The sequence below is a fragment of the Vombatus ursinus genome, unplaced genomic scaffold, assembly GCF_900497805.2.
Source record: "Vombatus ursinus unplaced genomic scaffold, bare-nosed wombat genome assembly UNPS02003292.1, whole genome shotgun sequence".
Lineage (NCBI taxonomy): Eukaryota > Metazoa > Chordata > Mammalia > Diprotodontia > Vombatidae > Vombatus > Vombatus ursinus.
This window is the reverse complement of record NW_020943070.1, coordinates 13,491,632-13,515,381: the sequence shown is the minus strand read 5'-3', so window position 1 is coordinate 13,515,381 and position 23,750 is coordinate 13,491,632. Positions and strand designations below refer to the sequence as shown.

At 34.9% G+C, this 23,750-nt stretch overlaps 1 protein-coding gene across 4 annotated transcripts in view; it reads right to left on the bottom strand.

The window, feature by feature from the left end:
• Positions 1-23,750, bottom strand: part of CNOT2 (CCR4-NOT transcription complex subunit 2) — a 174,141-nt gene that overhangs the window by 14,079 nt on the left and 136,312 nt on the right. For all 4 annotated transcript variants that reach the window (XM_027872728.1, XM_027872737.1, XM_027872744.1 and 1 more), the window contains 9 exons: positions 17,393-17,540; positions 16,357-16,539; positions 10,238-10,317; positions 7,789-7,914; positions 5,539-5,663; positions 4,244-4,364; positions 3,994-4,150; positions 2,666-2,727; positions 2,517-2,566 (listed from right to left, as the gene is read on the bottom strand). In XM_027872728.1, coding sequence (XP_027728529.1) covers positions 2,517-2,566; positions 2,666-2,727; positions 3,994-4,150; positions 4,244-4,364; positions 5,539-5,663; positions 7,789-7,914; positions 10,238-10,317; positions 16,357-16,539; positions 17,393-17,540 — 1,052 coding nt within the window. The remainder of the gene's footprint in view (positions 1-2,516; positions 2,567-2,665; positions 2,728-3,993; positions 4,151-4,243; positions 4,365-5,538; positions 5,664-7,788; positions 7,915-10,237; positions 10,318-16,356; positions 16,540-17,392; positions 17,541-23,750) is intronic.

Genomic DNA, 23,750 nt, shown 5'->3' with positions numbered 1-23,750 from the left:
TAAATATAGATTGAATGAACCTTAAAGGAGAGGTTACTGAGTGATGATGGTAGGAGAACCTAGAAGTGGCAATGGGGAGTAAGGAATATTCCTCCTCTCCTACTTGCCCAGCAAAACATGGGATATGAGTAAAAGTGCAACCAGTGCTGAAAAGATCTACATGAAAGCTGTGTCATCAGGAGGGAACCAGATCTCAGTGAATGCAAGAAGACAGAAGGAGAAAGGAAAAGATTTAAATGAAAGCAGGCTTGTTTCCTAAGGAGTAAAAATTCCACAGAACATAGTAGAAGGGGTAGATAGCTTGTGGGGGGGTGGAGGGGACCAGGAAGGGGAGTGTTTTGTTGAGGATGATGGGAATAAAGGAGCAGTCATGGCAGGACTGAGAACTAAGTTTGAATATTGACAGTGGGGGTTCAGAAATCACTGGGATTGGAAGAGTATGATGGGGTATGAATTTGTCAATCACTCTGGAATGAGTTCATTATCTCAGGGGTTCAGGTTCAGCTGGCAAGATGGAATGGGGTGGGGGGACTAACAACACCAGCCTAGGGATAGGCTCAGGTGAGATAAATGGTTGAGACTGAGATAGGAGGATGTACAGGGTACTGGCAGGGAGTGGCAATGGGATGGCTGTACCAGAAATGCTAGGGTTTAGAATGCTCCTCTCCTTTTCTAGCAGGTGACTGAGGAGGTTAAGAGTTCCTCTAAAAACATACAAGAGGCACTGTTAAGAGTGGTGGGTTTTGAAGTCAGAGAACCAGAGTTTAACTCTCAGCTCTACCACAGTAGGTTTCTACCTATATGACCTTGGGCAAAAGTACTTTACGCCCTCTGTTCCCTTATGTTCCTAATCTGAAAATGAAGATGTTGGACCACATGACTTATGAGGTCCCTTTCAGCTCTAGATCTGTGTTGAGAATGTCAGCAAACTACAGTGTGGATGAAACGAATTGGCTGGATTAGTGATAAAGGGTGGAAAAATGATGTGCACCATTTGTTTTGAAGCAACTCTTTTGCCACAATCTGGTGCCATCTTGCTTTTCCAGCCTTATCTCATTTCTACTCTCTAAACTTGTACCTCCATCATTCTCCCACCTTTGCTCAAATTCCTTCTAAGCCTTAAGACCTTACCTCACCCCTTTGCCTATTTAATTCTTCCCCATCCTTTAAAACCCAACTTGAATACCATAAAATGTAACTGACTTCATGGTTAACTACTTCCCCTGAGCATTTTGCTTCGTGCCTCTAATTATTTATGTTACCAAGTAAAATTCTACATTCTAATTATCTGTATTTATGTTTATTCCCATCCTACCCTGTATACTCCATGAGGGCAATGTCTTATTAACTCTGCATATCACCTATAGATCAAAAACTCAATTATTTGTTGAAAGAATTAGTTTGAAAACTAGGATCAGTTTCTTTGCCAGTTCATGATTTTAGTATGTTTGACTCAATTGTCTTTCACAAAATTATAGAATTTTGAAATCTATTTAAAATAAGTCCTCAACAGCTGACACATTTATTCCCGCTTAAATGCCTATCACTTAGGCATTTAAAGAATGTCCCCCACTATATACACTCTTCCATTGTTATAAAATCTGACACAGCGCTTTTAACTGACCTCCTCCTCTCCATATTTCTGCTTATGTTGGTTAAAAAGGGTTAACTCAATTTTATATTCTCTATTGTTGAATTTTAAAATACTATTTCTCTTCTTAGACAGAAATAGATTAGAGCTTCGATCTGTTAATACTTGCTTTATAACTAGACTTAGGAGAAAACTTCACACAATGAAAACAGGAAAAATGTATTTCACAACCAAATTTTTAAGCATATGACATCCATTAACAGAGGTAGCAGAAGTAGGAGATAAGAATTTTGGCCTTACGGTTAAGAAGTCCTGGGTTCAAAACCTATCTCTAACACTAGCTAGCATTTTTACTTTGGGCAAGTCATTTACCCTCTATATGCATGAGATAATTCCCTACAACTTATTTATTTACTAAGTAATAGTTGGAATGCAATCTGTGGTAGCAGAGGGAGTTTCCATACCAGGATTTTATCACACCGAGGAAGACAAAGACCCTTCATGTATTCACACGACATTCATTTAAAGCCATAATATATGAAAGTCACTTTAAAAAACAATTGTTCACTTTCAAGAACCACAGCATATAATATTGGAAAAAAAATTGTCAATCAAAGAGGCAAAGACTGCTACATTTGTATACATCATGGGCAAAGGTCCTGCCTGTATGCTGTTACTGACTGCTTTGGAAAGCAAAATATTATCTACAAATAATACTGGGTCACCAAGAAACCATCTGGATTTGTGAGGTGGAAAAAAGGAACACAAGGAGATTAAACAGAATTTTACAAAATTAAAAAGACACATAATTTTGCAAATTAAAGGCAGCTAAGTATTTTTGAAATGTAGCATTAAACTGTAAGAAATGTTTTACTTGTCAGATAATTAAACTTATGTTGATTAAGGAGAAGAAAAGCATACTCACCTTATCTCTAATGTGAATGTTCGTTAAGTACTCAGATGGAACGTGGAAGTCTATATAATAAAAAAGGGGGGGTGCTGATTACCTACTTATCTACAGATATTGGGGGTAAAATTGAGGGGACAAGTTTTAATGTGAATAGATTCCCCTACCTATGTCTTGAGGTCGACAAGGTGAAGATGCCCAGGGTGATGCAAATTTGGGATATAGATTTCTGAACAGGAAAACAAAAATTACTATGAAGTCAGTAAAATTTTCCTCAAAAAAAAATTTAAAAAAATATATATCACAAAGGATTTAATAATACTATAATGTCAAATTTTGGGGAAGAGATACTACACAATAATTATTTATCAAAGGCTCTTAATATCTTTGGCACTAAGTTCTACTGTTGGAATCTGGATGATCTGAATTTATGAATTAAATCAAAATACAAGCTTCCTCTAATTGTTGACTGATGAAATAAATAGCAGAAGCAAAAATTCATAAATTAAAGATCAGAACAACATAAATGGATATTTTTCCTTTTATATATTAACCCTAGAAATGTAATAAACACAAAATAGCCCCTGAAGGTATATGTCAAATTTGAAATTTTCTACTTTTAATTTTTACTCAAAGGGGGTAGAGGGAGAAGAGGAAATTACATAACAATTTCCAAATGGAGTTTAATGTCTGTATACTTTGCCTACTTTTATAATCAAAGCAATTTTCCACCTTTTGTGGGGTATATTCATTGGTATTCGCTCAGGCATTATGACTCCCCTTCTACTTTTAGCATGCTTCTCTAAGCATTTTGCCAAACTAAATACGGGACAATTAATATCTTAGTTAATTTTATTATAAAAGGAATAATATGATAGAATAGCATAAATTCTCACAGTTTAGTTAACAAAAGCAATGTCAGATTTTTATATAAAATGCTATTAATTTTTAAAAGTCAATTTAAAACAGTAATTCTCTAGTAGTAGTACAGATCCCACATTGTTAAATTAATACTTCTGGATTACAAATAGGACCCCAAATTAAAATACTTAAAGGACTGATGGATTAAGCAGTTATCTGGGCATTTGATAAGGAGCCATCTGGTAGAGGCACCTCAGCTTAAAAAAAGAGAGTATTTTCTAAAAGTTTATAAAAAGATCTAGAATGTTCATATATTAAAGAAAAATGAATGAGTACATCTTATTTGAAAGGACAGTTATAAAGCTACTGTAATGCCCACAGGGAACACTACAAATTGCTAGTCTGATGGAAAGCTTACAATGCTAGCTATTGTAATGACTTTCTTCAAAATGTATGGGGCTATTTTTACCAAAAAGAAAATTTTAATTACACTGATAGTACATTTCAATGCATAACCGACAAGATAGCTTTACTTTTTTTTTTTTCACTAACACATAGCCAAAATGAATCTGCTATCATGAAAAGCAACACAGCTATTTTAAAATGATTTTGTTTACTGAGAAAAAAGACTTACTCAGGAGAGTTGAGATTGAGGCCTAGTGTTGTTAAGTCACTTCCTAATGCAAGATGTACCATTCCTGGGTCTGTCTCTGCTGCTCTAATAAACGTCAGCAGGCCAATCATTCCAAATTGGTCCGTCACCATCCCTTGAGGAATGTTAGTAACCCGACCTAGATAAGAACACCACATACTTTATTTTTAAGGAAAAGAAGTGACAAAAACACGTGAAAAATTTCGTCAAATTGTCTCTTATATGGGCCCACCATCAGGTAACACCTGGATCCCTTTTTTCTGCTGGTTATTGTTTTGTGTTGTTGAACTTTTGTCTCCAGGGAATTTAGGTCCATCTGTACTTGAAGATGTCTTACCAGATGTATTCAAATTCTAAAACAAGAAAGAATTTTCAAAAGTGAATGTGAAGTTTGCTATCTGTAAAAACTCTCAAAGTCATATATTTAACAAATATTCATTATGTGAATGGCATCACAAGTTAAATATATCTGTGAATCACATTTAAGTTAGTGGTAAATTAACATCTTTTTCGTAAGGTATAGCATTCTACTCCATCTTTGAAAACCTCTAGAACTGGAGTTCTTAACCTTTTATGTCATGGATCCCTTTAACAATTTGGTGAAGCCTTATGGATCCCTTTTGGGAACTTTTGAAATGCACAAACTAAACTATATAGGATTACAAAGTTATCAAAATGTTTTTAAAACAACAACAATAATTCATGGACTCTGTGAAATCTATTGATGGACACTAGGTTAAGAACCTTGCTCTAAAGTCTCCACAGCACTCCCTAAAATATTCAAATAAATTTAAAATAATTAAATTTTTTTTTTTAAAGTTCAAAGTCCATAACTAAACAGTCACATTTCCCTGTATAGTCAAGAAGCTAAAAAAATTATGTGGATAGCTTTGTGTTTGGGAGAACTTTAAACACGATTTTATGAAAGTTCTCCATTAGAAAAAAAAAAACTTAGCTAATGGAGTTCCATAAACAATCACTACTACTGCTTAGAATATGTGATTTCTTAAATTGTTCTCAATCTCCTTATGTTTTCAACTGTGATAATAAATATTATTTTTCAGTGAAAGAGATACTTCATAAAGTGTGAACAAAGCAGACATGTTGGGTAAACTAGAAATGGGAAGCCTATTTGCTTGAATCAACACAGGAACAGAAATGGTAGAAAGAGCCCTCAAAGAGAAAATTCATTCCAGAAAAGTCTAGCTCCTTAGAACGATGTAATATTTCAAACATTAAAGGCTCCAGGTGACAAGGACTACAATAAACTTCTAACCTAACTCTGAGAACATCAACAACAACTTACAAACTGATAGAAACAGAGTATGATAAGGCTTCTGATAAATTGTTTAGGATTTACCTATTAAAAGTTTTCTTAAGAGCAGCAGTTTTGTAATAGATATACATATACATATATACACAGACACATTGATTTATAAAATATATGATGACTTCAAAATGCCAAATATAGTTAGAAAAGAATAACCATTCACAAAAAAAATTAAATAACGATTTACAGTTACTTACAGATTTACTGTCCTCATTACTCGTTGTTGGATCTTTATAGCTGGAGCCTGGCAATGCTGGAAAATCTTCGTTGTGTATTGAAAAGTCCTGGGATTGCTCACTTGCTGGTTTTGTTACCATTCCAACTAGGTAATGAAAACAGAGAATTACAGACGTTTTAAAAAAATCCTTACGACCAACATTTTGCTATATATTATTAAAATTTAACATTTCTTATGCTAATGAAATGGATCATATATGTATATTTAAAAGTATCCGTGCTTTTAATAACAAGGTATGAATATGTATTTCTTTATAAATATTTAGAATCCTGCTATAAAAATGTTTTATTTTAATGTTGGCCTATCTCTTAATATTTTTCTCTATAAAATAATACAAGGGAGGTCAGTGGTAGAATTGTAGCACTAGTTTAGTGCCATGTTACAGATGCTTAATATTATCTGATATCAGCAACAGTAGCAGTAATTCTTTTATTTAAAAAACTTGCTTTCTTTAAAATGTTAACTAGATACTATACACACTAATTAGCTTTCAAACACAAATGCATAAAGTAATTTTAAAAAGAACATGCCAGTATTCTACTTGAAAATGACTTACAGGGTGGGAAAATTGCAATCAATTACATAACAACTCCACATTATTTCAGATTTCCTTTGGACTCCATGTTCTAGATGTATAACATGCAAGAACTGGGAAGTAATCCTCCCACTATACTTGGCATTGGTCAGGCCCTTAATAGAGTACAGTGTCCAGTTTGGGGCTCCACAATTCAAGTAGGATATGGAGAAACTGGAGATGGTCCAAGGAGAACAACGGAAATGATTAAAGGGATGAAAAATTGGACCTATGAGGAAAGGTTAAAGACATTAGAGTCTGAATTAAAATTTAGATAGCTAGGTACTCAACTTCCTGGGCAGATCAATTTTCCTTACTTGTGGAACACTCTTTTGTATACTTCCTATTATGAAAAAGATAGTTTTTTGTTTCATGATCTGGAGGCCCTAGAAATCCTCCTTGGTTAGAAATCTTAAAGGACATTGCTGTAGGGTAGGAGCCTATCCTTTTAAGTAAATCTCTACTCATGCTCTACATCAGACTATTTCCAATTTTCCCAAGTGCACAAAAGAACTCACAGCACACATGCATTATTATCACCTGCCTATCAGTTCTACATAGATTAACTACATATTACATCATTGGACTAGTTTCAATTTTAACTCTTCGGTTTTGTCATTCTGTAATTTTTCTCTGCACTAGGGGGTTCTAGGAGATCTGAACTATACCTAGGTTACACTGGTAGCTACCACCAGTTCAATCCAAAAAATATTTATTAAGTGCACATGTAGCACACTGCTAGTTGTATGGCCTCTGGCAAGTCACTTAACCTCTTCTGGACCTCCCTTTTCTTGTCTGAGGAAAGAGGAGATGATCAGATTGATTACATCAGATGTTTTCTAAGGTCTATTCCAGCTGAAACTCTTATGTTACTAATCTACGCAGACTACAAAACAGCGTCCTGCACCAGGAGAATGATTTTCAGACAGTCAATTATTCACTTGCTGCAGCCAAAGCTTACACATAACAGTCCATCTCCATTCTCCCTTCTTTTCTTTTCCCCTCCATCACAGAGAACCCCTTTAAGAAGAAGTTCAAGTACCACCTTCTCCACAAAGCCTTTCCTAATTTCCCCCATTTTCTAGTGCTTCCCCTCCCAAACTGCCTTGTGTTTAGTTTACTATAGATTATATTTATACACACGACACTTCTTACTTTCCTCATCACAAACACATTTCAAGTAGGAATGATTTCACTTTTTTATCTGTATCACTAGCACCTAGCACAGTGCCTGGCCATTAGTAAGCACTTATTAACAAACGGTTATTGATTGATTAATATTGAATATCTTCTCTGGGAAAATACTTCAACTATGTGTGTAGGACAGAGCAAAGAGAAGACAGAATCAGAGATGATTAAGGGCAACTGAGGACTGAAGAAAACTGTGTCTGTATAGCTCATTAGGGAATTCCTGCTAGGTATCTATGTCTCACTGACTATATCTTCACATTTATGGTTTTTCCCTGCCTCAGATATCAAAATTTTGAAGCAAATATAATCAATGAGGTATCTTTAAAAAGCATTTTGAATACATCAACTTTCTATATTCATTATTCTAATCAAGTGAAATACACTCACTGAAATTTCTTTTGATTTGCCAATTTAATGGTCCTCCCCCACCCTTCCCAAGCTTACCATAAGGAGCTCTTCCAGCTAAGGGGTTTATTAATGGAGTTGGGTTACCGCTTCCTTCCCTTCTGTTTCGATCTGCTAGTGCTGGAAAATCTGAAAGGTCCAATCCTGTCACATTTTCACTTCCATCTAAACAATAACAAAATACCTATGTTACAAATCTTTGCACTTGTGTAAAATCTCATGATTTTAAGTAACTTAAATAATAAAAACCCACATAGCAATATTATTTTGTATAGACATTATTTGAAACACTGTACTAGCCTTCATTATTACCCACCTAAGCACAATGCTGGATAGAGAAGATGTTTTGTGTTTACAAATAGGTGTGGTTTGATTTCACATCTTTAGGTGTTAACAAAATACCACTTAAAAAAAAATGAAAAGTTAGCTAACACAAAACATTTTGAACTATGACAAATTCCTAAAACCCTGATGTACTAAACATTTAATAAAGAGTATTTAGAAAATATCCTAAAAGTGTAGTTTTTAGGTAGTGACAGAATTGTGGGAAATTTAGGTACCACTACGAGTAACTTCTTAAAATATATTACATCAATTGTTACTGAGTTGTATATGTTGCTAAAGTACATTCAAGCGTAAAACAATATATATCCAAAATTAATAAAACTTTAGAACCAGGCAGGGTTTGAAGTTATTATTTACACAACTCAAAATGCTCAATTTGTTTGAAAACTGGATCAAAGTAAAAAGTAGATTATTTTCTACTTAGATTTAAAATGGACACTTTAAGGGTGATGCTATAGACAAAAATTCTTAATCAGCTGAATTGACAAAGCACACTTTTAAGTGACAATGTCTTAGTTTAAATTTATAACTATGATAAAAGTGACAAGGTAATAAAAATGCAGGAAGATTAAAACAGGGGAATGCAGTATGGATGATATGCATTCTTTATAGACTTCATCTGTTCTCTGTTATTTCAGAACTTGGAGGATCTATGACTATGGGTGTGCATACTCGTTCTACCAAAGCAGATCACAACCCCACTATAGATACAATTTCAGATAATTACCATAAGTGAAAATTTTCATCACCCTAGAGATAGATAAGTCTCTCAGAAGTTAAAGAAATATTTTGTACTACAGCTTGACTTTGTTATTTTTTCCCAGGTCTATAACTGATTTGATCTGTTCAGGGCACTCTGTGTGTAGAAACTCTTTACAATGACGAAAATCATCAACTCCTCCATCCTTTGAACATCAGCCCTCTATTCATTATACCATGATGATGTCTCTCTTTAAAAAGCTTAATTTAGATAATTTTTCAAAACTGAGGTACAAAAAAATCACAGTAAGCCAGATCTCCTTATTAGTTAGCAACTGACCAAAAAAAAAAAAAACCCCTATCATTTTAGTTATACATCATTTTTTTAGCATAAAATGTACTATCAGACTCAGTTCAAATGAAGGTTTAAAATTTATTCCAAAATTTTACAGTACTTTACATTGTCACAGAATTCCAGTATATTATAAACTACATAAAACTGCAATATATAATATACAAATAAATCCCAAAACATATTTCAATAAAACTTTTACTTTTCAAAGAACTTTTCTATTTTCTCATTTAAAAAAGTTTTAAATGATTCTTGTATAACGTATTTGCTAAAAGTTTTAGAATTCTATAAAGACTTAACTCATTCTACCTCTTCTTGCTCACACTAAAACCACCTCATCTCCGCTTCTAAGTCTATCTCACCCACTATTTTCTTACCTTTTTCCTATTTCAATTTATTTCAACCTTAACTTGAATTTTTCTCCTTCCTTTTCTTTTTTTTGTTTCTATGCTCTCAGTCAGGGATCAACTCAAGACTGCGGTTCTTTTCCCTTTGCCTTTCCCTTCTATTAGAGGCAAACTGGAGTCAGTGTGTATCCTATCACTAAACAGTGTATTACACAGTAAAGGGTTTGGTTAACATCAGACACAAACGATTTTTAATATAATCCAATTTTATTTTTCTTTCAATAACTGTAGTAAAGATTTGGCTCACGAAAACTTAAATTTTAAAAATTATACATGTGATCAAGTGTCCATGTTTTGTAAATTTCCTATAGCTTTTTAAAGACTGTTTTTCCACATTCAGTGGTGAGGAGAACAGCTTCTGAAGGACAATGGCTTCTGATATGGATGAGATCTTTAAAGTGTGCTGATAATATGGATAGCTAAAAGCTGCCCATATACTACTATAATTTATGTATTATAAAATGTTGTTCAATGTTTGTAAGCAGATAGCAAACATAACACATACACTATGTAGTTAAATAGCATCTCTCTACTGCCACTAAATAATTGGTAACATCAAAATATTGTTAAGCCCATTCATAACATTAAAAATATTGTGCATCAAGATAAACAACCCAAATGACTTTATGCTTCAATAATGTAGGGTATTTTTTTTTCTAGCCTACTGTTTATGAAAGAAGCTTACCTGTTCCATTAAAAATGTTACTTGATAGAGAGTTATTCATTCCAAATGCCTGATTCCTGTTCATTCCAAATCCAGACATACTAGGTACACAGAAAATAGTTTTAGATATAATGTAAGAAGACTAACTTTCAGGAAAAATAACAAGTGCATACTCTTGATTTCCTTGTATCAGATTATATCACCTTTGGAAACTGATATTAATCTTATTTTACTAAATTCAATTTTTATTCTGCTTTAACTTGTCTGATCTGTTATAACCAATTGGATGAAAAACCAGGTTGGTTTTTTTTTTTCTATTTTAATGAACAAAATAAACATAAGAATGAAAAGAATTTATACCTACCTAGGAAGATAACAATGTTATAACCAAAGTACCATTTAGTGAACAGAAAGAGGCCAATTACTATCCTGAGAGAATAAACTAAATATACAGCTCAGTAGTTTTACTCTAAGATTAGTTGATTTATACTGGTTTTCTGTTGCTGCATTTTGCTGTGCTATACAGAATGTTATCATCAATGAATTAAAAGTCTTTCACAATATATCACTTCATTCATAATAATACTGAATCTCCCAGGCTAAATTATGAATTCCATAAAAACACAAGCCAAGTCTTCAATTATTTTATTATCTCCCATTTACGTACATACACAATTAATACTCAAAATATGTGCTGAATCACATCTTTTTAAAGCACTCTTGTAAATTTTTAAAGGCTCAAAGGCATGTTCTTGAAAATGACTATAAAACTGAATCTAAAGAAAATTAGGTGATAGATGTGTCTTCAATACTTCAAAAATCTGGGGTTTTATCAGTGTGGATACATACTCTCATCACAAGTCCTCTGAAACCTATAGACAGTCTTAAAAAACTATGGTCCCTTAAATTGAAAATTCACTGGGCAATCTCTGATGATAAGCCTCTCTAAACTTAATTATGGTAGCCTCAATTTAATAGGCATACCATCTATCATTCAGAGCCTTTCCAGTTTAATAGGATTTGCCAGAGCTTACATTCCAATAATACAGCCTTGAAGAACATAAGGTGCTCTCATGATAAGGCATCAAAAAGGAGGCCTTTAGGTTACAAATGACTAAGAACTGTAATTTTAAAAAATTATAATGCACATCCTATGTTGACAATGTATTACTTAAGATTATTTATGTTCCTCCTGATCAGATGACCCACTGGTTTTCTAGCCAGTATTAGAAAAATGCTGTAAATTGATTACAATATAGAATGACAACAGACTTACTTTTAATCTGTACTTGTAAGGTTAAAGAGAAGTAAAAATGTTTACAAAACACACAGCTAGAGTATTACACACTAGAAGGAAGCAAGTCAAGGGCAGATTTTAAAAGATATAGTTCAAATTGGTAAAGCAAGGTATATTCTAACACAACTGTTTCACAGATGAGAAAATTTGTTAATACAGGAGATCCTGAAAGTGGCACTTCCAAGCTTTGTATTTGACTACATTTAGAAGTTGTTCATACAAAAGGCCAAAACATCCAAATATATTTTTAATGACAGAAAATAAATAAAAATAACATAGGATGTGCTGTTGGAGATAGCTCAAACTGGTTCTGAAGTCTGTTGTTAAATTTTCGATGTGAGCAAGTATTGCTCAGAAACAGGCAAACACTACAAATCAGGGCAAGCCTGATTTATTTGTTGTCTAGACTTAAGTGATGGAGAAAATGTTAATAATGGAAATTAAACTTAAAATGTGTCACACACACATTTATTTTTTTTTTTCCAGAGTGGACCATTAAGCATTTATCAGCACACTCCTGATAATAATCTCTAGCAATTATGTAGCACTTTTGGATTTGCAAAGCACTTTACATATGTATCTCTTTTGTTCCACATAACAATCACTGGAGGTAAGTGCTATTACTATTTCTGATTTTACTGATGAGGAACTGAGGCACAGAACTAGTGAGTGTCTATAGCTGGTTTTGAACTCAGGTCCTGTTGACTTCAAGTACAGCTCTCTAACAACTCTGTCATCTGACTTCCTCACCGTGAAAAAAAATTTAGTAGGATGAGCTAAAACAAGTATAAAGACAAATGGATACAAATTAGAATATAAGTACAAAAGCACAGTATAAAGGGGTATGAGATTAGATAAAATATTATAGGCAAAAAGATTACAAAGAGATGACAGCATATACAACACTAGATAGCAATCAATTACAAAAAGGTATAAGACTAAAAGTATAAATAACAGGAACTTGTAGAATGAAGAATAAACAGGAACTAACTGCCTAAAAATATGTGAAGTATTTATAGGGTACAAACATAAAAGAGAAAGTGCAGTAAAATATGATTATGTCAGGGCCTTCTGAAATTCTTGCATCATCCCAGAGTTCCCTATACCTTTTTTTTTTTTACAAACATTAATTAATCAATTAATATTTAATAAAGTACTACTGTTTTAAGAGAGTTTCATCTTGCTGACTGGACAGAACTAAATCATCTAAACTGGAAAACTATTTAAATGTGGGTAAATAGTTCTATTGCTCCCTTTCAAGATCATGAAAATGAAAGTACCAATAAAATCACACATTTTCCCCCTCTAAAATAAAATTTTGTTTGACTGACACATAACTGGCCTTCAAAAAACAAAACCAAAACCAAAAAACTTTCACCTCCATAAAGTTCATAGTTCTTAAAAGCAGAATGGTGAATCTTAACTGGGACAACAAAATGAACACACACACCCTATAATTTCATACACTGCAGAGACATTTTGTAGTGAACAAAGTCACTTTCACATTATGTCATCTTGAGACAGATACGGCATACCCCATTTTACTGGTGAAGCAAACCCTTGAAGAAGTGACTTATCTAATTTGCCAAAGCTAGGTAGTAGTAAACTTAGAGCCCTCATCTTCTGATTCAAGGTCCAGCATTCTTAAAGTTTATCACTCAAGCGGACCGGTGGGTTGGTCTGAAAATCACCAATTCTCTTAGATGATATGCTGTGTTAAACAAAGTGCAAGACCTGTGATAACACAGGTTTTAATAAAGAAAAAACTTACCAGCAAAATTTACCTGATGAAACCCAGCAATGGCCATGATTCTAACTTATGATGGTATGATGGAAATCATACCACTTTTTTTGAACCAGATCTGTGATGTCACTGGTAGATGGAACTTATGATGCATACACTCCTCTACCAATACAGAATGGTACTTGCTATGCAAAATAGAGACTTGGGGAGTTGAACAAGGCACTCAGTTTAAATGACTTGGTGTATGTCAGAGGCAGGCTATAACCCTAGGTCTTCCTGACTCTAAGGTCAGCTCTCCATCTGCTCTGCTGTGGTATCTCTCATTATAGCTACAAGCTGAAGCTCTCTTTGTGTAATAAGGTTTTATCATTCAATATAAATTTTTTTTAAAGTTTACAAAAACTATATAGGGAACTCTAAGAGAGACAGTGTAGCACAGTGAATCAAGAACAAGCCTTGGAGTCAGGATAGCTTGAGTTCAACTCAATTGCTCCAGGAAGCTCTTTAAGAAGCTAAGATTCAGAGCAGCTGCCAATCTGCATCAGCAGAGGGTTCCCCTCACTGGCAGTGAATGAAATCACAGGTCCAATTCAAAAGTAAGATAGAATACAAACATATCTCCTAAAAACTGATGAGCTATTGAAATAGATTCTTCCACTCCTATGTATTATTGTACAAGACAGTAATTGCTCTAGCTACTTTCTTCCTTCTCAATCAGGACACCTGGATAGACCAGTCCAACTTAACAGCAGTCTCTTCGATTGAATCCCTTGTCTCCGGTGCTATCACAGTTCCTGCTTGTCAAATCTCAACTCTAGATTACTCCCACTGTCTGTCTCTTTCCTTCCTACTCAGGTGACGTTGCACAGAGCCTGGAGGAGATCAAAAAACTATGCTGACTGGGTATGCTATAAATCTATGCCAGCTGATCTCAGCCAGGTCCCTGCTATGAGCACAGTAATCCTACTGCCCTCAACTGATTTTCTGTTCCACTCACGATAGATGCTGTCCCAAATCCTTTCTCTTCTCAATACTCTCACTTTATCTATGGAGGACCTTTGCTTCATATTTCACTGAAAAATTGAGGCCATTTGTCAAGAACTCACTCTTTTCCCCTCCTCATCTCATATCCTCTGACATCATGTCCCACTAACTCACTTTTCACTCCAGTATCCTTCTGCTCGGTCAGGCCAACTCCTCTACAGGTGGAATCAATAATTGCATTCCTTTCCATCTTCTTCAGTAGATTAAATTGCCTCTATCAGCACCCTCATTGTCTCTAAAATCTTCAATCTTTCCCAGTCTCTCAGCTCCTAATCTGCTGCCTACAAACGCCCAACTCTTCACCATCCTTTAAAAAAAACAAAACAAAACAAAACAAAACAAAAAACTTTCTAGATTCTGACAAGCCTGTCAGCCAGTGACCTACACCTTTTCTCCTCATCTCAGCTAAGCTTCTTGAGAAAGCCATCTACACTAGAGGCTTTCACTTTCTTTCTTCTCACTTGCTTCTAAAAACCCTCTGCAACATGGCTTCCTACCTCATCACTCAACTGAAATGGCTCTCTCTGAAGTTACCAATGATCTCTTCTCTGCAGCATATTGGCCACCTTCTGTGTACTCTCTCCTCTTTGGATTTCTGTGGCTCTGTTCTGTCTTGGCCCTTCCACTTGTCTGACTAACAAGTAGGATCTTTGCTGGATCTTTAGCCATGTCATGCTCATTAACTTTGAGTATCCCTCAAAGCTCTTGTCTTGGTCCTTCTTTTCTTTCTATATTCTCTCACCTGATGACTTAACTCTCAATAACATTAACTCTCATGGGTTCCATTATCATGTTTAGGCAGATGTCTTCCAGATCTGTATCTTAAGACCTATATGTCCTGAACTCTAGCCCTGCTTTAGGAAATGCCTGTTGGACATTTGAACTCAAATTTCCTATACTAAACTCAACATGTCTAACACAGAACTTACTATCTTTCCTTTCAAACTCTCCCACCTTCTGAAATTCCCTATTACTGTCCAGAAGACCATAAGCCTCATAGTTACCCAAGTTCAAAAGGTCAGTGATATCCTTGACTCCTCTCCTGTTTATCATACATATCTAATCAGTTGTCAAGTTCCATCATTTCTTTCTTTAGTACATCTGTCACAGATGTATGCTCTCTACTCACACAGCTACTAGTTAGTGCAGATTTTCTTGACTGACTACAGCAAGAGCTTTCCAATTGGTATTCCTGCCTCAGTCCACCCTCCACTAATCAATCTATGTCATCCCCCTACTCAATAAACTCTTGGCTCTTTATTATGTGCAAGACCAATCACAAGTTTCTTTTGTTTGTAATTCAGAGCCCTTTATAATTTAGCCTCTTCCTACCTTTCCAATCTTTTTACATTCTATTCCTTTCCACATACTCTAGTCAGATCAGCCCACATCTGATCCTCATACAAATACTTCATCTCCTGTCTCCATGCCTTTGCAATGGCTGTTCCTCATGCCAAAAATGTTCTTTATCCCAACATCCGCTCTTAGAATACTGGACTCCACTCCATCACCATCTCCTTTAGGAGGCCTTTCCTGGTCCCCCAAGCTGTTAGGATCATCTTCTCTAAAGTTACTTTGCCTTTATTATATATTTATCTTGTACAGCTGATTTATATATGTTGTTTTCCCCCCCATTAGAATATAAGCTCCTTGAGGGAAGAGACTTTTTAAAATGCATTTTCTTTTTATTCCCAGCACTTACTATAGTGCCTGTTACACAGTACTCATTTAATAATGTTTGTTGATTGAGTGTATATTCACGTATTCAAAGTGTACATTTGAATATGATTAAGCAATTAAGCAACATTCCCCACCCCCTAACACTCTTGGGGGAAAAAAATCCTTAAGGCCAGGGAGTTTGGGCAGAAGTGAGATGGGAGAAAAAAAAACGAAAACTTTGATTACAAGTATGAGATGATATACTATTATGAATTCACAGATAAAGAGCTGAGGATATGAACAGAAAGGTTGGCATGAATAACAATGCTGGCAATAAGTCAAAAGATAAAGAGAAAGACAATTTATATACATGCAATATGATCCAATTTACCTTACCTGTTCACAGTAAAAGGCTGTCTAGAGGGCTGCTGCTTTGGCATACATATTATGCTTGGCGAGCTTCTGTTAGGGCTACCTAACCCTGAACTGCTCATGCTATTTGTCCTGCTGGCAATTCCAATGCCCTGACCAACCTGGGAGTGGTTGATCATATTCCTAGGATTCATAGGTAATATACCCCTGAAAAAGAAATTGTTTATAAAAGACCGGGTCTTGAAAATCCCTCATTAAAGTTCTAAACAAAAATCTGTGTCACAATCTAGATCCCCAGTGTATTTTTCTAAACAACATTTTTCATATTGACTAAACTCTTCATATTCTTTCTCTAGATTCTATGCAAGAACAGGCAAATCACATTAGGAATTAGTGGAAGAAGAAACATAAAATGCTATTAATCATAAATAATGGGAGAGAATACTATGATATGAAATACCTGATGACCCTTCTAAAGTTAAAGCACGTCTTCTTACTCTTGGTTAACAAATGGCAAACTACAAAAATACAAAGTGACAAGTACTCTTAGACCCAATTACTCTAGCCTTGTTTAACTTTTTTTGAGGGAAGGTACAAATTGAGGAAAGGGGAATGAGGGGAAGATATCTGACTAATGTGTCAAAACAAAATTATGCGATAAATCTTACAGCATCAAATTCCTTTCAAAAATAATATGTTCACTCTAATTTCTTAATACTATGCCCACTATTCATTCCTTTTGACCTTAAGTCTATAAGGGAAGATATATTTTTGCCAATGTTTCACCCTACTACAATATAAATACTTAAATTAAGTGAAAGTATAAGGATAGTGCATCAATTCCCTGCCTCAATGAAAAACACTGAACCAGAAAAAAAGTGTTCCCTTCTTTTTTTAAAATAAAAACAAAGTTATTTACATATCTACAAGTCTGCAGGTACACTAATAAATTATATTTTTCATAACACAAGATAATAAACACAGATCTAGTGATACCACTACATTTAGACTTCTACAGAGATAGATTTTAAAAGAAATATTTGAGATCACTAATAAATACCTGCTTGGAGATGGAGGCGTGTGAAGTGACATTGTTGGTACCCCTGTTGTTGGCGTGACGTGGCTTGGTAACTGAGTGCCTTGTGATAAGCTGCGATTTAACTGAGGGGTATTGTTGCTCATTCCCCTCATTGGAAGGCCTAGTGTACCTATTAAAAATTATAGGAGGGAAACATAACCAATTTTGAAAAATCCTAAAATAGAGCATTAAGAAATTGCAAAATTATAGCTTTCTAATGACATAAGTTTAATTTCTCTGAATGACATCTTAAAAGAAATTTTCTACATCAAGATATCCTCTAATCTATAAGATTTTAAACATGGAGATTAATTACATACTTTTTAAAAAAATTTTATAACACTCGATTAAGAAGATTAATGTGTCCATAGTTTGACAATAGACTTATGTGCTTTTTTAAAATCCAGGGACCAATATTTTGACTTGTTTTATTAAGATCAATGTACAATGTTATACTTTAGAATCCATTTCTATCTATTAAGCTCTTTATCTCGCAAGTTAAAGCATCAGTTGCTTTGTAAGGAAGTTTAATTCTGTGTAGTTTATATTATTTTAATTTTACTTACTTTTATTGGTGTGTGAGATATGACAAGGTTTAGAGAAAATATTTCCATTTAGAGAATATATTCACAAATAAGAAATTATGCTAGCAAAGGTTAATCAAAAAAGTCTATTACAAATCTATCACTGGGACTTGTCTACTAAACTTTTTTTTTAAAGGATTTCCATTCATTTCAGACCTTTGATACTAGATATCATTAATCTAATATCAGGGAATGGGGTGTTTTAAATTAGCAAATTTCCCAGAAAAGTTTAACATTCATGAATTAAAACATAGTAAGTTGAGCAGCCTTTGATGGTAATTGTTCTAAAAGCAGGAGATACAGAAAAATATTTAACCTCTTTTCTTCATAGCTCAGAGATGCCACCATGCAGCTCTCCTCCATAAAATTAGGCCTTCCAATTTTGAACTATAGAGCTAGAAGGGACCTGAAAGCTAACAGAATTCAGACACTTCATGGTACAGATGAGCAAACTACTTCCATGCCTGTTCTTGATGGCACCTTCTCACACAGACCTTTTAATCTGTAGCTTCTAATCTGCTATGAATGGGCAGGCAAAGCAGGTCACAAGAATTTAGAGCTGGAAAGGACTCTGGAGATCATCTAATTTTATAAATTATGAGCCCAGAAAACTAAAGTGGGTTGAACAGCATGTGAGAGCCAGAATCCAAACTTAGGTCTCCTAAGATCAAACACTTACTCTTTCTACTATAACCCAGAAACCATGCTACATTAATTATACCCATATGTCCGACTGTTTTCTCTGAGTTCATAGACAGAAGATTTGTATTATGAACATCAAAAATGCCCATTTCTACAGTCTAAATTTATAAATACTTCCAGGACTTAAAAGATCTGTGAATTCATCTGTGATTTCATACATGTTGGGGTATGTTCTAGATGGTTCAGGAAATTTGTGCAAAAGGGTGAAGGGAAATAGCATGAATAAAGGAAACTGGCAGATAATCCCCAATTCTCTCATCTCAACTTTAATAATCACTTTCTTCTAAAAACCAAGCAACATTTCCCTGATTCAAGAACCACTAGCTTTTTTTTTTTTTGTGCTGTGAAAGGATGGCGAAAATTGTATATTAAGAGTCAACATTGCCCTAAATGAGGAATTAATGAATTAAGTACACCACATTAATGCTGTTGTGCACTTTGATCCATATTTTCTAGGTTCTCTTTGAGAGTTACCAGAAGAGTGCTCTCCAGATACCATGAATGTAAAGGTAAGTTAATTTTTCATTCTCTGGCATGAAGAAGTACTACTTCTCAACTCCTGTATCACAACAAACGTTTGCAATACAAACAATGCTGATTTGTTATGTAGGAAGCTGGTAAGCTTAAAATTCAGGCTGCAAAACTCCTTGATTTCTGTGAACTCAATAACCACAGTTGTCATAATGTATACATGGTGTTTACCAGGGTTTAATTTAGAAATAAAAAAACCATGGGGAAGCTGACTCTGTGTTATATACCACCTCTGGGGAGTGAACAATGTCCTGCAGAGCCTGGGGCCATAAGACTGTCAATGAGGCAACTCAAAATTACTGTCTCTTAATCTGGGACACAACAGAGAAAACTGGATTGGAAAGGAAAAGCCCAAATTAGCAACATAGGACTGTATCCTTCTCCAAGCTTATATTCCTCTCTACTCCAACACAGCCTCTCCCTAGGTCACCTCAATTCCTTTTCTTGCTCTCTATAGTAAAGGTTCTTAAATTTCTGTGTATGCGGTATACACCCTTTTGGCAATTTGGCAAAGCCCACAGACCCCTCCTCATAATAATGTCTACTGTCTACATTCAGAGCTGAAATAAATGCTCAATTATAATTAGAAGTTACTGAAAATGAAGATGTGATTTTTTTTTCAGTCTAAGTTCATAACCCTTTACCCCTTTACCTCTGCCTGTCCCCCCTGAAATCTATCCATGGACACTGTACACTCTAGGTTAAGAACCCCTGCTGTATACACCATTCTATCCTAAAAATGTAGTTTTAGTTGTAGGTGTCCCAATGAGATCTATTTCTTATCCTCCCTTGCTTGGAAGTGGAATCACAGAATGTTACAGACCAAAGGTACCTAAAAGAAAGATCATCTAGTTCAGTTTTCATTTTATAGATGAAGTAACTGACGCAGGTTTAGGGACTTGCCCAAGGTCACAATTAGAGGCAGAACACAAATTAAAACCAAAGTTTCCTGACTTAAAATTTAGTGCTCTTCCCACTACACCACAGATAACACAAAATACAGAGTGGTATGGATACAAAACTATGACCCCATTTCTCTTTTAAAGCCCAATTCAAACACTACCACTCCTCTCCCAGATAATACTTCTCCCTGAAGCCTTCCCTAATCCCTAGAATAAATAACAATTTCCTAAGACTTGCTGACACCTTTCTCTGGGTCATAAAGTTTAACTTACATTCTTTCTGTTCCTTCCCTTGTCCCCATGCTCATTTTCCCTCCTTTTCTTCTTCCTTATTTTTTGCCCTGCTCTCTCACCTGTTTTATTATTCTCCTTTCTCTTCTTCCTTTTTCCGTCTTTTTCACTAACCAAATATATGCCTTTAAAAGGCCTGCTATGTCTACCCACCCAACTTCTACAATATTAACCTACAGTTGCTTAATTTTTTTTTCATGGTGACCATTTCCCCAAATACATTTCATGGTTTACCATAAAAAATAACATCAGAAAAATTAAGAGCTTGAGAAATCTCAAACCAAAGAACTTCTCAAACAAGTCTTTCAAGAAAGGAAGATCTAAACACAACAAAACATTCAGTCAACTGTAAACTGGCACACTTTCTTCAGTTTATTATTTGCTCTAAAAGTCAAAGAAGATGGTGTGAATAAAGGAAATGCACAGATAACCTGCAATATTTTTATTTTAATATTCAATATTCACTATTCACCGTATTCCCTCCACAGAACAATTAACATTTAAATGATGTCAGCTTCAGTCTTGGGAAGAGGCTAACTAGTTTGAAAGAAAAAAAAAAAAGGTCAGAAAATCTGAAATAGCAAAATAGGAGTGGGATAATTCCAGATGAGATAATCAGCTTTCAGCTATTTAATAATGTACCAATTAATCTCAAAGCTCTACATAGGATTTGTTATTAGGAAACAAATTGTTTTTACTCATTTACTTAACTCTTCTAGCTGATCCATCTCTCATACAACTACAACCACAGTTCAGGACCTCTCACCTTGCTTCTTGGCATCCCTGCCTCAATCTCACAACTCCAGTCCATTCTAAACACTCTAGTAAAATAATTTTCTTAAAGGCAGATCTGATCTTGTCACTCCACGACTAAATCAACTCCAGTGGCTACCTGAGAAATGTCTCTCAGATGAAATACAAACTCCTCTTCAGTTTGTAATGCTCCCCAAAACATGGCCCCAACCTACTTTTACCCCTCTCATTGCCTATTACTTCCCTTCCCACACTGTGATACAGGCAAACTGGCCTTCTTTCTGTTTCTTACATCTTACATAGAATACGCTATCTTCCACTTTGCAAGGGCCATTCTTCACAGTAGGAATCCACCCGTAGGAGGGATCTCTTCCACCTCTTAGGAGTCCTCTTCTCCTTCAAGCCACAGTCAAGAACCATCTTCTGCATGAAATCTTTTTTCCTGATATCCCCAACTATAATAATCCTGCTGTGCCTGACACATAGTAGGTGCTTAATAAATCCTTTCTTGTTACTTTGTATTTAATTATTTCTCTATTATTCTATACTGACTTGTTATTGTCTTCCTCCATTAGAATGTAAGCTCCCTGTAAGTAGGGATTATTTTACTTTTTCCCTGGTGCCTACCACAGTTCCTGACACATTGTAGGCATGTAACAAATGCTTATTGACTGACTTATTAAACTTCAGTTTCAAATAAACATTAAGTCAAATGGTTTTATTTACTTAACAAGAAAAGATCATTACAAGCCTTTTATTTTCTAGTATATTCATACCAAACAATAGTCATATGAACAAAGTCAGCACATAATGTCTTGGAGTATGATGACTAAATAGGTGAAAATAGAAGTATTTTGCCACTGGAAAACTACTATAATAAAAATCAATTCAACAATCATTTATTATGTAACTACTATGAATGGAGCCAAAATGGAAGTTACAGTATAACTTCATATTAGTAGAAGGACAGGAGATGAAAACTATAATGCACAAAAGTACATAATCAGAAAGGTATAGAATCTGATGGCTCTTCTGCAACATTAATCCTTCTTGACTTTTTTGGGGCAACTGATGCTACTGACCACCCTTGCCTCCTAGATACTCTCTCCTATCTGGGTTTTCATGACTGCAGCTTTCTTGGTTATCCTCCCACTTGTCTTTCAAAGCTGCTCTCTCTCTCTCTCTCTCTCTCTCTCTCTGACCCTATCAGCAAACTATCAGTCTGGTTAACATCTTGCTGTAGATGACTCCTAAATATTATAAAAGAATTTAAAGAATATCTGCTGCTCTGCCTGTCAATCAGCATCAGCTGAGAGCTAAAGAAATTAGAGTTCCTTTCCCTAAATCATGTAGCTAGGGGGAATCTCTTTTTTTTTTTTTTGCTTTCTGGTGAAGCAGTTGGGGTTAAGTGACTTGCCCAGGGTCACACAGCAGAAATCTTTAAATATAAAGACAAAGTAGCAAGACCCCACTGCTATGGAGTACATAAAAATTTCTGAGTAATGTAGATAGATACTCTACATAACCCATCTTGCTTAATGGGTCAGAAAAAGATGAATATTACAATATTATAACTTGCAAGAAAAGGTTGAGTAGCAAGAAAGAAAGGAATTGGAACAGGAAATTTATGAACATCTGAAGGATGTGAGAATTTTATAAAGTAAAAAAGGAGAAACAAAGGAATATGCTGAAGTTGGTAACACTGAGAAAAGGAAGTTGAGTATGACAACTCTATGGCAGTTCCACAGCTGGGAAGAGGGAAGAAGAAAATACTCCTAAAAGCACCCATTACGAAGGGTAAGGATTGAGGATTTTGCTTCCAGAAAGTATGGAGAGCAGGATAAAGTTTGCAGTGACATGAAAAGAGTGATATTTCTTTCTACAACAGTCAAGTATTTGTTATTTATGTTTAAAGTTCAGCACAGATCTCTACCTAGAAAAGAGGACATAAAAAACATCTCTCCATTCTCTGGTGTACAAAGACACGTTTCTTTCTTTCTTTTTTCCAATTAGAAAACAAAACAAACCCAAAAAAAGGATTTGCAAGGAGAAGGAAATTCTGACCTGTGTCACAAGGCTAAAAACTGACAAGAGGAGAAAATAAAAAAGACTACAGATTATCTGATGCTATGTAAAAGATGTATAGCTCGTGTTAAAGACAAGAACATAGAACCTCCAAGAAGGAAGCTTGTTATGTAAGAAATATTGATATAGATCCAAAAGAACCACTAGGGAAGAGATTATCTTGATGGCTGAGAAGCAATCAGATGACTACTCTGCAGATTAGTTGGGACAAAGAAATACAATTAAATTGATTTACATATAATAAGTCTTACAACTTTTTACATCTTTAAAAATGTTAAATATGTAATATGTCCTTTTTTTGCTGCAGTCATTTGTTTTATACAATTTGGAACTGAGTTCACAATATACTGACACATTCTTTAGTTCATCATGAGACCACTTATCACACTGCAGAAAGTGAACCTTTGAAAAACAGTCCATTTTACCAAATCTGCCCTTGATCATAGCCAAGCAGTTTTCAACAGAGTTTAAATAAAACAATCAATGCATGTT